Raw genomic sequence first — 16,363 nt, forward strand, 5'->3', positions numbered from 1 at the left:
ACATCAACATCAAGATGAAATGTTCTACACAGATACTTTTAGAATTAACAAAATGACTATTAGGTTGTTGATACTAAAAGTCATTTTTCATTTTTGATAACTATAGTCCCTGTATGAAACAGTTCTATAATTCAAATCTGAGATAAATGAAGAATATGTGGAATCTTTGCCATTGAGATAGAATTATTCTAGAATCACAACACATGATAAAACATGCAGTCATTCATATCCTCATCCATTATATGTTAATTATAGTTGTTTTTATATAAAAGGATGGTTTTTCTTATAATTCATAGTGTGCTAGTTTGAGTTGTGTAATAAAGGAAGTACAAGCATCTAAGTTAAATAATTTGTCCTGATATGAAAGCAACTCATATGTATGAATAGAAAGTTTAGAGAAAAAAATCCAGATAAGTGTTTTTAAAAACCAAACAGTCACAAACAATACCACTACTTAGAGATTACTACAATTAAATTAAGCTTTAAGGTGATACAATGTGAATGATTCTTCCTTGATTCTTAAAGCAAATGAGGTTTAATACTACCTTCTTGTTTGGCAAATTAACAGACAAATTTCCTATTGAAACAGTTCATCAGTATCAAGAAAAGGGTGAATCTTTCTATATTTGAATTTTTACTTTCTGAGTGAAAGTCAGGGAGATTAAAAAAATATATAATTTATCTACCTCCAGCTGGTATAGTATTTTATCTTAAAGGACATTGTAGTATATATACAGTATAACTTATTTTTGTTTGCTATTTCCTCAATTTCCATAAAGACTAATCTATTAATTAATAATTCACATTATTTGGGAAGTACAGATTCTTTGAAAGCCAATTCAATGGACTCTTCATAACCTTAAATGCTTTTATTGCCTTATGGGGGATTTTTCTTCATATTGTGAATTTTGGGAGATGAACCACTGAAGATACAGGAAAATAAATAATTATGCCTCTGTTTCCCTTTATACATCCAGTTTCCTTTATACATAGCCTGAAATTGCATTTCCCCCAACTCCCTCAATACCACTTTATAATATAAATTCGCATCTTTTTGTTTTTCTTTGTTAAGGCAGGCCTCTGTGAGACCTCTAGCACTCCAGGCTTCTCCTGTCTGTTATATTCCAGTATTTCTGATTGTTCTTCCCTTTTTCCCCAGAGATAAATGTCTTCATTCTTTTTCTCTGTATCTGTACCTCTGTCTATCTATGTATCTCTAACCCTCTCATTTTCTTTCATTATCATTCTCAGTATGCATTTCCAGCTTCTTTAGCCACATTTCTGTTGTTACATTGTCTTAATGGTCCCAGCAATATTTCCTTCAAGTGTAGGCAGGATTCTTGTACCAGTCTGACACAAGCAGCCTGAGATGAAATGTGATCACCCAGCTAACCCTGTTAGAGAACTGTGATCAATAAAGCATGTGGCCAGCCTGGGCCCTACAACCAGCCATCAAACTAAGCATTATTTGTAGCAGAAAATCATTTTAACTAGTTGTTCCTTGTACAAGGAGATAAATCAACTACAAAAAGACTTGCTACTGGAAACATTTTCCTATAGCAATGACAGGCATGATAGAATTTCAGAACAGAATCCCACAATCCATCAGAATAGAATTCGCTCGCAGCATAGCCCAGGGGCCTGTAGGCCCCCTGCTCATCTAAATGTAACACTTTGGTCACTAGATTATGAAGTGTTTGGGGGAATTAAGGGAGTCTGAGTGAGGAACAAGGGTGTTCAGGATGTCAGGGAGGGCACAAGAGGAGCTGGGGGCAAAGACTTTCTGCCAATCAGTAATGCGAGGTTTCAATAAACAGTGTGGTTGGATTTTGCCTACCAGGTCAATGTCAGCCTTTCAGATGATAAGTTTGTCTGACCTGCATTCTGTCTTCCTTTTCTCCTGAGACCAAACATACACATATATAGACATATAATCCCCATTTTACAGATGAGGACATTGAGACTCAGAGAGGACAAGTCCCAAGGGCCAGTGCTGGGTGGAAAGCCAGGACTGACTGACTCCAAAGACAAAGGAGTTGGGACTAAAATTATTACACAACCTTATTCACTTATGTTCTTTAATATTTGCTAGGGGATCTTACAGATATTATTTGGTTCTTTTGGCAACCTTATGAAATAGTGTGGACCTCATTATCAATTGCCTTTTAGGTCTGGGAAAACCGAGATTTAGAGAAGTAATTTCTATAGGGATACTGAAAGGGTCAATAAAAGATGGAAGCACATTAGGTTGTAGAATCTGGATTCACATACTGTCAGAATCTCTGCTCTGCTACCACCATGATACCCTGAACACTGTCCCAACAATGCCTGCTCTTCTCTCCAAAGATGGCTATGATAGATAATCCATGGACAATGGTCATACACGTGCAGTTTCACTTCCTGGCACTGGGTTAGCACTCAGCCAATTATACTCTCCCACCTGATTTTCCTTAAGACCAGTGGCAAATAAATGATCAGTTAACTAGGATTAGAGGGAAAACTCTAGCCATGCAACAGAACCACACCAACTAGAGTATAAGGAGTGAAATACTCTGACTGTAATTCTAAAATCCACATGTTTTATGTACCATTTATGTTAATTTTGAATTTCTTTTCTGGGAGTTGTATTTTGACTTTGTATCAAATATCTTATTTAAATGCAAACAAATAAATCTTCTTATGTTACTTATATGCAATATCCAATATCTTAGACTGGTTACAAATGTCATGGCTTCCTTGAAGCCTTCCCTACCTGCCCCAGACAGACTAGTCAGACCCTTTGCTGTTCCTAAAGCACTTTATGCATACCTTTACTTATCCACCTAGATAGTGCTACAAGTATTTGTTGTATTTCAGATTGACCCATAAGGACTATTACTCTTTTTCTCCCCATCAGCTAGATTATGTTTGGCATAGGTAAAGTGTCCAAGAAACAATTATTGACTTAATTAATTAATTAATACACCCACTGAAAAATAAAGGACATGTTCACTAGTTTGGAAAAGAGTTCAGTAATGTCATTTTTAGTGATGGACATGATGGAAAAATTTTGTCTGTCTTGGAACTTTATGTTTTTGATTAACCAAATATAGGGAATGAAGGTGTAATAACCATATCTTATTATAACATCTATAAATCAGTTTTTTCGTAAGTATAATTATTTGGTATTTAATTGCAAAAAATCTCCTGGGATAAAAATAGTATTCAACAACCTAAATTAATTAAAGAAAAATTACATGGACATTTTAAATGGTGATGTTTATTTGTATATATTTTCTTGGAAAGACATCTATATGTGTTGTTCAGTGAATAAAGAGAAGATAAAAAGTAAGTCTGTATAGTTATAAGAAAAATTCTAGATGAATAATACTGGGAATAATAATAATACTTATATCCTTTCTTTATAATGAATAATCACAAATTCCCAGGTATGGAGTTGTCTTCACACATCATTTTAATCTTCACAATAACTCCATTAATTAACTAATTCATCATTAATTAATTCAACTTTCAACTTATATTTCTTGTCTCAGGCATTGTGCTAAACACTAGAGATACATCAGTGAACCAGACATACACAGTACCATGTTTTGTCATTATCCTAACTCTACAGATGAAAATTAGAGAGACTGGCCTACCCATCAAGGGTAGCATTAAGTGAATGTAGCCCGCCAGAAACAAAATAATATATACACTGCCACTGTGATTAGGGTGATGCGAAAAGAGGGATGCACAGAGGAAGAAGCCAAGCAAAATTACAACACACTAACAGTATTTGAGTCAGAATGGTTGGCTTGGTAAGGCCCTTTTTTTCTTTCTGTTTTTCAGATTTTCTGTGCTTGTTATTCTTGGAATAAAATGAAATACATTTGTTAGACTGAAAAAGGAATTATATTCAGTTGATAAAATATTTAAAATGTAAAAACCAGTCAATCATCATCCTAAAGTAATAGACTTAGCTCCATATTTCTTTGTTTAGGTAAATGTATTTTACATAAAATTTAACTATGTTAGGAGCTAGGTGTTCTCAAATTAGTTCAAAACACACACATGGACTGGAAGATGGGAATGCAGAGTAGAGAGAAGCTCTGTTTCACTTCTGAAAGTCAGCCATGTAACTAGAAGAATTTCCCCTGGGCTCCTGCTCATTGCTGCCCTGACACCACTATTTCAGGAACTTCCTAGGTCTGGGCTCCCATTGTAGGATGGGAATACTATAGCTCAACTCCTTTTACATGTTATTTGTCTGTAGTTATTTCAGAGTGTAGCTATTTAAGGCTTAATTTTCTTTCAAAACTCACGTTTTGGGCTTTATATGATCCTTCTTTAGCCAAGGACTCATATAATTGGATAGCTGCTGTTATGTTCTGCATGCCAAAATTCCCAAATAGAAAAGCAATTCTCCATAGCTTTCAAATTTCCCAAGTCAGCTGCTTTGGCAAAGAGTATGTAGGTTCTGTTCCAAGAATATGAAGTTAGAAGCTTGATTATCAAAAATGAAATATTCTGCTCCTTCCTTCATACTACTTCTCTTTAACAAGTAAGACCCAGTTGTCATTGCTACTAACAATACGGTTTAGTGGCAGTCCATTACATCTACACCAGTAGATATTTTTTTCATCCCTAGATTGGTCTAAGATAATAATATCTAATATATCTGACAAATAATGAAGCTGTGAAAAAGAGAAATGTATAGGATACATCATGCTTCAACCTTATACACAGTGAGAAATGAAAAATTGAGGCACTTGTCCCACCATTATATGAGTATTTGTTGTATAAAATGAACTCTGAAATATATAATCATACAACCAAACCAATCAAAAACATAATCAAAACTGGAATGCCAAATCTAGGCAGCACTATTATGAGAACAACAGTCCCTTTATATTCTGAAATAATTTTCTAAAACAGAATACATCCTTCAGCATAGACTGTGTGGAAAACCTACAACCAAACAAAACCTAATGGCTGTTAAGGCTTTAGTCTGACTACCTGCATTTAAATCCTGGCTCCACTTACCAGTTTGTGAGCTTCAGACAAGTTACTTAACTTTTCTGTGCCTCTCTCATCTTGGGGTGGGGATGATAAGAGCACCTACTTCATAGGGTTGCTAGGAAGATTCAGTGAGATAATCCATGTGAAATGCTTGGCATAGAGCCTGGTACAGAGTAAGTACTCAAAAAATTTAGCTATTGTTATTATTGTTATTTTTATTAAGTAGCCTTAATAAAGTTGTATAACATGGTGGCTGTTCCCTTGTAACTAGTGAGTGAATGGTGTGAGAGTTTAGTGATTACTAATGTAGATGGCATAGGACTGCCTTACAATGCATTTTTTGAGTCCGGATCAGAAGTCATTTGGATTTGTTCTGTATAACAAGCAGCGATGAGGAAATCTGCAAGGTCAAAACTTGTGTCAGAGACAGAGAGTACTTTTAGGGTTTATTTTTACTTTTATAACTTTCTTTTTGGTAGTGGTGAGGCCAGAAAGCATTAACCTATACCCGTGACCTTGACTCAAATACAGGAACAAACACAAATCTGCCATTGTTTCAGAACTACCTTCAGGAGGCTCATGAAACTCAGCTTTATGTACTGCTTACCTACCCTGATGCTAAAATAACCTGCTCTTCACCAAAGGCTGGAGCAGAATAGAATGAACATAAAGGGCTGGGACTGAGTGATAATCAAGTATGCATTAGGATCCTGGATAGCAAAACACAGAATAGATTTTAGTGAAACAGAAAGAAGTCAGGAGGTCAAGCAAGAAATTAACCATGTTCAGAGCAAGGCTGAGATTCTGGGGAGGCAGAAGGCAAACGGTAAGACAAAAGTTCCAAAGGTCAATGAATGCAAATGTGTGGCATCCAAAAATGGATAGCATTAGGATACAGACTCCCTGAAGCCATTCTGTCACAGCATGTTGGGGCTAGAAGAGCACAAACATAGACCAGGGCAGAGAAACCAGAGATGGGCGGCTAGATCCAGCCATACATCCATTTACTGGTCCTCAGGGGCAGCAAAAATTTGCAAAACCAATCCATCTAGGTATCTCTGATTTTCCAAGGAAGGTATGGGTACTTAGGTCCCCTGTCAGGAGAGTCCAAGGTGCTTTAAGGCATACTAGGAGTAGGACCCAGGGCTGGAGAAAGTTGTTGTTAAATTAGGTAGGATTAACATCTAGGTTGCAATCCTCAAGAGGGAAAAAGTAGGAGAAAACTGGTCAACAGTGGCAGATCCCAAAAAGAAAGTTCAACTAGGTATCTGGATTATTTCTAAGAGATCTGATAGTAGATGCTAAAGGCATCTCTAGGACACATTAAAAACTTAGTGTGGGGCAGCAGCTTATTGAGACAGGGACGGTGGGTGTAGTCAGAGTAGGGTGAGGGCCGCCAGAAAAAAAGCAAGGCAGGATATTTGCAGTCAGAGCAATGTAACTACATGCAAAGAAACCTCCTACTAAAACTCTGTGTTAAACATTCAGCCCTAGAATCATTCTTCAGTAAGATCAGTTGGTGTACCCCAGATAAAGAAGAGTAGCACATGTTTATTTTATGCTAATCATTTATAATCATGTGTAAGATTCACTTTAACATGCTAAAAGGCCCAGGCCTATGTGCTGTCTTTCCTCCTTCATATCTGATGATTTTGCAAACTGGGCAAACTAATTTAGCATGCAGGCCCAGCCATAACACAGTAGAAGGCAAGAAGGATTCTACCTTAAAGATAAGATTGCACTTAAGTTACTCTTTAGCAAACAATGCCTCAGCCCACCTTGGGGGCTGAACAGGTAGCCTTGTTTCATATGTCTCCAGACCAAGATGCTGGTATCTCAGGGAAAAATCAACAGAGCAGGAGGTTACTTGTATCAAGTTAATTGTAAACATCCTAGGACCACTTAATAAGTCCACACCCCTAAACTTCTTTTCATGTTCTCGAAAAATCCTCAACTGACTATAAAACCCCCTAGACAACGTGCCACTACGAACTCTCTTGCCCCCTCCTGGTGTGAGCCGGGAGCTCCGTCCTTTCACTTTATCTCTCAATAAAAGCCTGTACCTTGCTCTCCTACCTTGAATGTTTGTGAAGCTCATTCTTCAGTTTTGTGAACAAGAACCCTGGCATCATTATCTTCAAAACTTCTTTACTGGTGGGGAGTAATTCTTAATGACAGCTAACCCTTGAAGTCAGAGGCTTCTTGACTCCTTCAGACAAGTTTTGTCTCCCTGACATACGCTTGCTTAACATCTGTACTTCCAACAGTTGACTTGTTCAGCAGTTTTCCCCCTCATACTACAAAGAGGCTGAATGTGAATGAATGAATGATTGAGTGAATGAATGAACTGGGCCTTGATGTGGGTGTGGATGAGCCAAAAGGACTAGTAGCACCTTTATCTTATGTTACCCCTTTCTGAGAAGTAAGTGGTGAAGCAAGGAGGAGGTAGGACAGAGGGAGTGAACGGGAGAGACATGATTCCTTTTTGGTCAGTAGGGTGTTTACTTTTCTCTCCCCAACAGTAATCAGATAGATGGTGTGGGTAAAATTGGAACATTTCCAGAATATCTCGCCTGGCTTTAGTATATCTGCATATCAGTAAGTGTTCATAGGTGGAAAGAAGTATGGCTTTAGTGCATTTGCATCTTTCCTCAGGGGTGGAGAAGTTCATCTCCATATCAGTGGGCAACAGAGGGATTACCTGGGCAACAGAGGGTTCATCTGCGAGGTGAGGGGGAGGGCCAGTGTTGTGGTTGCTGCTTGAGCAGAGAAGAAAGATGGCCTGGGACTGTAGTTTGTGAGCAATAAACAGATTTTAAACTTTATTTCTCCCTTTGACTGATTTTGGTTTTTAGAGGTATTTTGCCCCGGGATTTCCTTTCCCTGGACTTACAATTGGCATAAGTTGGCAGGGTTCCTCTGAACCCGAAATCTGTCATAATGGGTGTGACCTTTGGGAGGCCCGCCCCTAGAAATGATGGGGAGAAGTGGCACTCGCGCTGAGGGACATGTGCCCACACTCGTGTGGTGGTGGAGGTGCCACCACCGCTGCTGGCCGTGTCTACCCCGGCCTGTGGCCTTAGCCTAAGGCTACTGCTTCTGCCACTGCTGCTGCTCTTGCTGCCCGCCGGAGCCTGGCCACAACCATGGAAAGGAGCAGAGGTCCGGGTCACCTTGAAGCAACTGGCTGCTGTGTACCACAACTTGCTGGCTACAGAGCCCATCGCTGGAACAGCTCCGACCAAGGTAATAATCTTCTATCCCATTGCGGGGTGGGTGCAAGACTGGACCCAAAGGCCACGGAGTGGTGTGGTACAGACACCTCAAAAGACAATGTGGGCCCATTGGTGTGGCTTGTCTTTCACCTTTGAAGAAGTCAGCTGAGCCCAGAAGGAGTGCCCTGTGCGTTGTGCAGATCAGCAAACCACCAAGAGGGGCCTAGAGCATCTCTCTGCAGCCTATGGTCGGTCGCCGGTTACTGAAAGCAATTGAGGTACCCATTTTATTGGACATGTGGTGCAAGGATGGGTGCAGCAATTAGGAGTAAAATGGACGTGGCCCTGGACATTTCAACACATGGATCGGCGATGGCTGGCTCTTCTGGCACCTTGGGGAAAAGGCCTGGAAGCTGGTCTTCTGTGTATTCCTGTAATAACAGCAAATTGGCCCCTGACAATCATGGTTATTTGCTTCTATGGTATTTGTGTCCTGGATGCACCCCCTGGCTGCAGCTGCCGCATGATGATTGGAATGGATGAGCTTTGGACTTAACTGCATGGGACTTTGAACCTAGCTGAATCCTCTGGTTTGAGAATTATGATTGTGTTGCTGTTGTTAAGAAAATAATGTTTAAAGAGAGGCTTGACTTTGTCTAACGTTTGGTAAAAGTTTTGTGAGCAATCTAGCATGATTGTTAGGAATGAGTAAATAAGTGTAGAAACATATTTTTGTGCTTAGTGAGAGATTGTGCTGTAAAGTAACCTAGCTGAATCCTCTGGCTTGAGGATTATCAAGATTTTATTGCCGTTGCTATTGCATGTTACTAGATTGGTTGGAAGAGGGGGATGGAGTAAATTGTAAGGCAAGATTTCTGGAGGGGTGGATTGTGGGTAAAACTGAAACATTTCCAGAATATCTCGCCTGGCTTTAGTATATCTGCATATCAGTAAGTGTTCATAGGTGGAAAGAAGTATGGCTTTAGTGCATTTGCATCTTTCCTCAGGGGTGGAGAAGTACATCTGCATATCAATGGGTGATTACCTGGGCAACCGAGGGCTTATCTGAACCTGAGAGGTGACGGGGAGGGCCAGTGTCGTGGTTGCTGCTTGAGCAGAGAAGAAAGACAGCCTGGGGCTTTAGTTTGTGAGCAATAAACAGTTTTCAAACTATTTCTCCCTTTGACTGATTTTGGTTTTTAGAGGTATTTTGCCCTGGGATTTCCTTTCCCTGGACTTATAAATGGTTACATTAGATGTAACTGGCTTAAGGGGAGGGCAGACCATGCTAATAACAAGGATTTTCACAAAGCTTGTCCACAGACTCCTGGGGTCTCTTGCTATGAACAGATTTAGTTTCAGTTTTCTCTATTGCTACTAACTCAGAAAGATCAGGAGACTCAGCTTTATGTACCCTCTCATGTATTCATGCAGCTGCAAAAACAAGCTGCTCTTCTGGCATTCTGGAGGAAGGCTAGGCTGTGAAAAAGGAGCCTGAGATTGAATGACACCAGGTAGGCGTGAAGTTCCTGCACTGCTACCAAGTCTGGATTTCCTCCCCATTCTTTAAGCCAAAAAGGAGGGCACCCATCAAGTTTAACTGGATAGTTACTTGGGACCTTGTAAGAGTAATTTTGTCCCATCAAGCTGAGTCTCAGGTTTGCTTGGACTTGAAAGGGTGTACCTTGAGGTCCTCATCTTTAGTTCACCTGCTATGAGCAGAGCTAGTCTGAAATCTCAGGGACCAGCCCTGTTCTCTCCTCTAGCTACCGGAGTTGAGATTTCCTTATTCTTACTCATCTACTCAGTGGGCACCTGTATGAACTGACTTCCCTATCAGGCTCTATTTTTGTGGTCTGAATTAATGCCATCCTCCTCATGGCAGCCCCCAGAATGCTCAGCATAAGGCCCAGGTTTTGCTGGGGAATGTTTCCTCTGCTCTTATACAGAGCTTCTAAAGCAGCTTCCCCCAGGGAGCGGACAAATTCCCTTCCTTCTTTCTTGTCACTTTGGAAGAATTACAAATCTTTTTGACCTTCCATTTCCTCCTTGTAATTTGGGGACAATAATTCATGTCTCTTAGTATCATCATGAGGAATGAATAATATTCCACACATAAATGCCTAGAACAATAACTAGCACAACAAAGGAGCTTAGCAAAAGGAAGCTGTTGATGTTGTTATAAGCAGGTTCACAGTTGAGTGCCCCTTCATCCTCTATACCCTTACACTCTTCTTGAAGGTTTCAAGTTTAAAGAAAGAATGCATGGACTCTGCTGCTGGCCTGTCTAGGGCTGGCTACCCCAATTCTGGGATGTTTCACCCAGGGCTCATATGCCTAATCTGTGTGAAAACAAAAGATGTCTCCTGGTTGAGGGTTCAGAGTCCATTCTTTCTACTATTGGTTCAAGACACACATGCTTTCTTCTCTCTCACTCCCTCCACTTAGAAGACTAGAGATAGAAATAACAAATGCGAAATCCCCTGGTTACTATGTACCAGGCATTGTTCTAAGAGCTTGACTATATTATCCGTGACACAGGGAGGTTAAGTAACTTGCCCAGCAACACACAGCCAATAAATGGTAAAGTTAGGATTTGATCCCAAGGTTCTAACTAGAGAATTGAGGGATGACCTCATGTTCTGCCCCTCTTCTACAGGGGACAAGATATTTCTGCCTCCCTTCAGGATAAAGTAGAGAATTGAAAAGAGAAACAACATGGAGTGAGACCATGTGATCACAGCTCACATCCCAGCTGCCTATTTCTGATCACCTCACTTTAATTTCTGTTAAATTTTCTGCTAATCCTTGAATTTCTATTCCCTATTTTTTAAAGAGGAAATATGAAGCTCCTCATCACGCTGTTCTGGGGTTAAAATGGAATCACGTACATGAAAGTGCTCTGTGAACCATAAGGTGCTGTACAAATGATCAGTAAAGCAAAATAATTCTAAAACAAATATTCTAATTCCTTTGAAATACCTAAAAATTTAAAGTCAAAACAGCACATTTTTGCCTGAATGCTCAGACACTAACTTAATGTTGCATTTCACTTAAATTGTAGGGAACCATAATTTCACATACAGTTCTGTTTATTTACACTGATTATTTGTAAGAGTCTTTAAATACCATTTGATCCTTTGAGAAATGAAAGCTTATGGGAAAATAAGTTTGTTATTCTGATAAGTTTTTAATGACAAACTATATTTTGGATTGTTCTTTTTTTCAAACTGGAAAGTTCACTTGGCTTAATAACTGGATAAAGACTTACTCTGCTTTTTGTTTTTGGTTTTTAGACTGCTGGAGAATCTTCATGCCCATCTTAAATATGTGGTCTCCTTCATCTGTGAAATTTTTCTTTGCATGTCCTTTTACTATATATGGACAAATAAGGAAAAATATTATTATTTTATGTTAATATTTAAAAAATAATGTGCTGGCATATACATTTTGGGTTTTGCTCTTGAAAGGGTTCAGAAAGAGCCTCCACAAAATGTGCCACTTTGGCATGTGGATTATTATGAGCTGAAGACGATCAAGGCCCAGAAAACTCAGGAAATGCTTTTTACCTCCCTTAACTGCCTTAAGAATTTAGATAGAGGGCCTGCTCCAAGAAGAGAGCTATCACCAGAGATAACTGTAGAGTATGGGCTAGGTCTGTTATGCTCTTCAGAGCTAGCATGACATATTTATTCACATTCTTCTCAGTGTCCCATTGTCTCTCTGTGGCCTCTCTGACAAACATTTGTTTACTGAATATTTGCTCTTCCCAGCTTCCTGTGAATTATCCTCCTTCTGTTTGAAGCCTCAGACCTTAGCTGCTTCTTAGCGCAGGATGCCTATAAGCCTCAGTTGCTTGACTGTCTTGGAAACTCTCATGTCTTTGTAGGTCCCTGTACATACAAAATTAAAATTTTTTTCCTCCTTTTAAACTGACTTATGTCAATTTTATTAATAGACCAGCCAACAGAACCTAGAAGTGTAGAGGTCAAAAATTTCCTTTCCTACATTCTATTTCTTTAACCTCTGCCATTTCAAGTATTATCTTGCCTTTAATTAGAAGGTAGAGCTGCCTGCAAAAGTACTCTATTACTGTCTTTTGTGAAAGGGTCTGGATCATGGAGGAGATAGAGGGATGCTACTGATGGTAGGAGGGAGAGAGATACTCCCAGTCTGGGAAAGGGATGCATGGTTCTACAAGCAAGATAGCAGGAAGCAAGGTCTCTAGGGAAGGGAAGGGTTCCCTGGTGTACCTTAAAGTCAGCTGCTTGGACACCAGGCTTTCAGCTCTCACATTTCATCATCTGAAGATGGTCCGTAAACCTCACAGCCATAAGATTCAAATAGAATATGAGGACCTGAGCATTGGTCATCTCCTAGATGGCCAATGTGCACCTAGGATTGGGGGAGAGACTCTCCCTGAAAATTTTGCTCTGCCCAAGGCTCCCTTTAACTCCTGCAGAACCTTTCTAAGATCTTGGGGAAGACACACAGAAAGAACACCAATAATCTGTCATGGGATGGGAATTTAGAGTCAATTTTATAGTATTTAAAGAAAATAAAGAAGTGGAATTTTACCTGCTTCTCAAATGTTTGAGATTTCATATAACAATTCACAATATTTAAACTATCATCACTAGTTTAAAGAAGGGGAAAGCTGGAGGGAGAGTCAGCCTAAGAGCCACCACTCCACCTCCAACACACAAACACACAACCACAACCTTCCACAACATCGCAGTGTCTCCAAGTCCATTATGACACTCGGTGAAACTTGTGTTTAGGTGAACCATGCCTGATACCATTTTTAAAAGGAGAGGCATTCCGGGATTTGATGCCTCATTAACGAGATCATAAAAAACTTGTTTTTCTTCTTCCTGACAAACTATCCAAGTTGTCTAGTTTGCTTTTTAAATTGAAAAAATTTTTTAAACTTAAAAGCCAATTTACAATTATTTTGAATGCTTCAAGTTATCTAATCAATTGTAGTAACTCCAGACACTTTAAGCATCTAATTTTTGCTTTGAGTTGTATTTCATCTATCCTCATGATTATAGAGGAAAAATAATGGCAAAACCTAACAGTAGGTGTTTGCAATAGCAACTGCACCTACTAACATGCTTTCAAAGAGCAGGAAGAAATTTTGAAAGGTTGATACTGCAGGCATGAACATCTGATAAATGATTTACTACCACAGATTTCCACCCATGGCTTTTACTTTTATTTGACATTCTTTTTTTGGCTTCCCAATGTCAACTAAGAAAAAGAAACAAAGGTTTTATTTGGGAGGGTCTAAGAATTGAAATTTGCGTAGCACAGATTCTGGCAGCAACTAGAGAAAGTGTCCTGCCTCCATGGGGAAGCAAGGAGTTTTTATGAGAAAGAGGAAGGGGACAATTACACGGCTTGCACAGAGGAGGAGAAAAGGAATTATTGACTGGGTACTAACAGGCTGAGCTGTTTCATTAACACTTTTTTTGACTGATTTATTAGTGCTATCAAGTGAAACAAGTCCTGGTATGCCTTAATTCACTACCCTGTCTCCCTATAGTCCATATTGACAGTTTTTCTTCATGGTCTCTTCTTGGATGCTAGTGGCCCTGTTGATTTTATGATCAGTCACTTGTAAAAGACAACTTTGTTTCTGGCCTAGGTCAAAATGTCTTTTTGCCTAGTTCAAAAGTGCATTAGTTAGAAAGGAAAATGGAGTTTCATAATGGGGTCCCTCATGCCCAGAGATTTTATACAATTCCCTACCAAATATGTTGAAATACACGTTTTCTTTGCTAGAAGAGGGCTTGATTATCAGATGTTATTCTGACAACACTTTAGTTTCCTTTTTTCCGGTTTAATGATCTCCAGATCTGGGGAGAACACAGTCAGGAAATGACCTGAAGAGATCATCCTGAACTTTATGTTAAGGACCTTAAATAGTCTGGAGTCCTCTGAATGGAACTCAATAGATGCCTGTTGCTCTGTCCTGCTAGGGGCTCTAAGCTAAATGAGAAGTGGTATGGATTAGAGGATCAGGAATCAAAGAGGGCAGGATAGGTATGCCAGAACACTATTTAAAATAGCAATAAGTGTGGAAAGTGCTTCAAGTAAATGAATTTATACTTCAGTGTTTGTAGAGAGTTCCTGACATTTTGCTACATCTGCAGTATTAGGTGCATTCCATATCTAACTTGGATGCTGTTTGGGGCTGAATTGTGTCTGCCCAAATTCATATGCTGAAGTCTCAACCCTCAGTACCTTAGACTGTAACATTATTTGGAGATAAGATCCTTAAAGAGGTGAGAGAGTTAAAATGAGGCCATTAGGGTGGGGCTCCATGCCAATATAACTGCTGTCCTTATAAGAAGAGGAAGAGACACCAAGGGTGTGTGGGGGAAAGGAACATGTAACGATGCTGCATCTATAAACCATGGAGAGAAGGCTTAAAATGAAACCAACGTTTCTGACACCTTGATCATGCACTTCTAGATCCTGATCTAGAAAATTAATTTCTGTTGCTTAAGCTGAAATTATTGATGGTATGTAGTTATGGCAGTCTTGCAAACTAATAGATGCCAACTCTGGATGCATGGAATACAAGCTGCCTCTTTTCCCTATAAGAAGGGATGCACCCCAACTTTGCTTCCTATCAGATCAGTGGCTACCTTCTCTAAGCAGAAGGTACTATAATTTCCCATGGATCCCCAAGGTCTCCAGGTGCTGGGTATCTGACTTTCCTAGGAAGCTGGATGCCCAGGTAGCCCAGCTCTGACAAGGCCACTTTCTCATGACTATACTCTTAAGTAGGCAGTGTAGTAGGTAGGCTCCAGACTTCAGCCACCTTACTCTAAGTGAAAGAAATAAGTCTTCACAGATGAAATGACAGTTTAGATAGTTATTGAAAGTTGGGTATGAGTTTGTCAGGCCAAGAAGAAACTGGCCATTTGGAGGAAACGGTCAATGCAAATTAACCATACGTATGAAACAATGGTGGGGGGATAGTGTGTCTTAAATGAAAAGTGAGGGCTTGGGTGTTGTGGTTGGTCATGTGGTCCAGGCTGGCTGTGGAAGAAAGCATAACTGAGGGGAGTGGACAGAAGGGTGAAGAGGATATGGGAGGAGGGAACTGAGGTCATTGTGAAGGTGAAGGTAGGTTTGGTAGAAGAAAGAGAGCAGAAGTGTCAAGAAGGCAGCTCTGATTAGAGACAATTATTTTTGACTTTGAAGTTATATTGGTGAAATAGCTGTACATATACCTGGTAAGTGACTGAGGAGAAATACAGACAAAGATTATTGTAATTAGGGAGGTCTAGCAAACAGGGCAGGTCTTTAACATGGATATTTAATGCCCTAGGGTGCTGGAGAACTATAGTCATTGACTGATAGATGTGGGGTGTAACAGCCCAACCCCCTCACCTAAGTGAAGGGGCAATCCTCTGGTACAATTCACTCTTCAAAACCCTAAACTTCTCCTGAAACCTGTCTTTGCTCAGCTCTTTCCCTTGCCCCATCCTTCATTCCTCTCTCTTACATATTTCACAACAAAATAAAAACTTTAACATTTAAATTTAAATAATGCCACCTAAAACATCTAGGAAAAAAAGGCAAAACAATACATTCATTATTTTGAATTTCAAATTATAGTTACATCATGAACCACATAAAGCATCATTGAGAGTTAGAAGAAGTAACAGTTAAGCTAGAAGAGGAATGTCTTTTGGTTTGACTAAAAATCAAGTGCTTTCACCATTAAAATGAGACAAGGAGATAAAAATGGGAAATTCTTCCCCTGAAAAAATCTTGCCTACACAGACACTGCATCCTTCATATCTAATTTCAATTATATTTAATATAAACCAACTTCAGCTTCTGATTTTCTGAATAATGCATTAGAAGAGCTCTTCACATTTGCCCTAATGTGTGCCAGGAAGATACAATCCCAGATAAAGAGAGAGAATAACAATCCATTACTAAAAATAGCATTCCATCCAAGAAAGAATGATTCAGCAGAGTTTAGTCAGATAAAGATCAACTCAAATGCACTTGAATAAGAGCGTAGATATTTACAATAATCAAGCTGATTCATGATGTCTCCAGATCATTGTTGTCAAACATAAATACCTCCAGTGGTATTGCTAGGAAATGGTACACAAATCATA

The 16,363-nt window shown here is 39.4% G+C and overlaps 1 protein-coding gene across 1 annotated transcript in view; it reads right to left on the reverse strand.

Annotated features, from left to right (window-relative positions):
• Positions 1-16,363, reverse strand: part of SEL1L2 (SEL1L2 adaptor subunit of SYVN1 ubiquitin ligase) — a 127,847-nt gene that overhangs the window by 57,170 nt on the left and 54,314 nt on the right. The window contains 3 exon segments of the mRNA XM_073236947.1: positions 4,302-4,398; positions 4,400-4,456; positions 11,485-11,587. Coding sequence (XP_073093048.1) covers positions 4,302-4,398; positions 4,400-4,456; positions 11,485-11,587 — 257 coding nt within the window.

Source organism: Manis javanica, chromosome 5 (genome assembly GCF_040802235.1).
Source record: "Manis javanica isolate MJ-LG chromosome 5, MJ_LKY, whole genome shotgun sequence".
In the NCBI taxonomy this organism is placed as follows: Eukaryota; Metazoa; Chordata; class Mammalia; order Pholidota; family Manidae; genus Manis; species Manis javanica.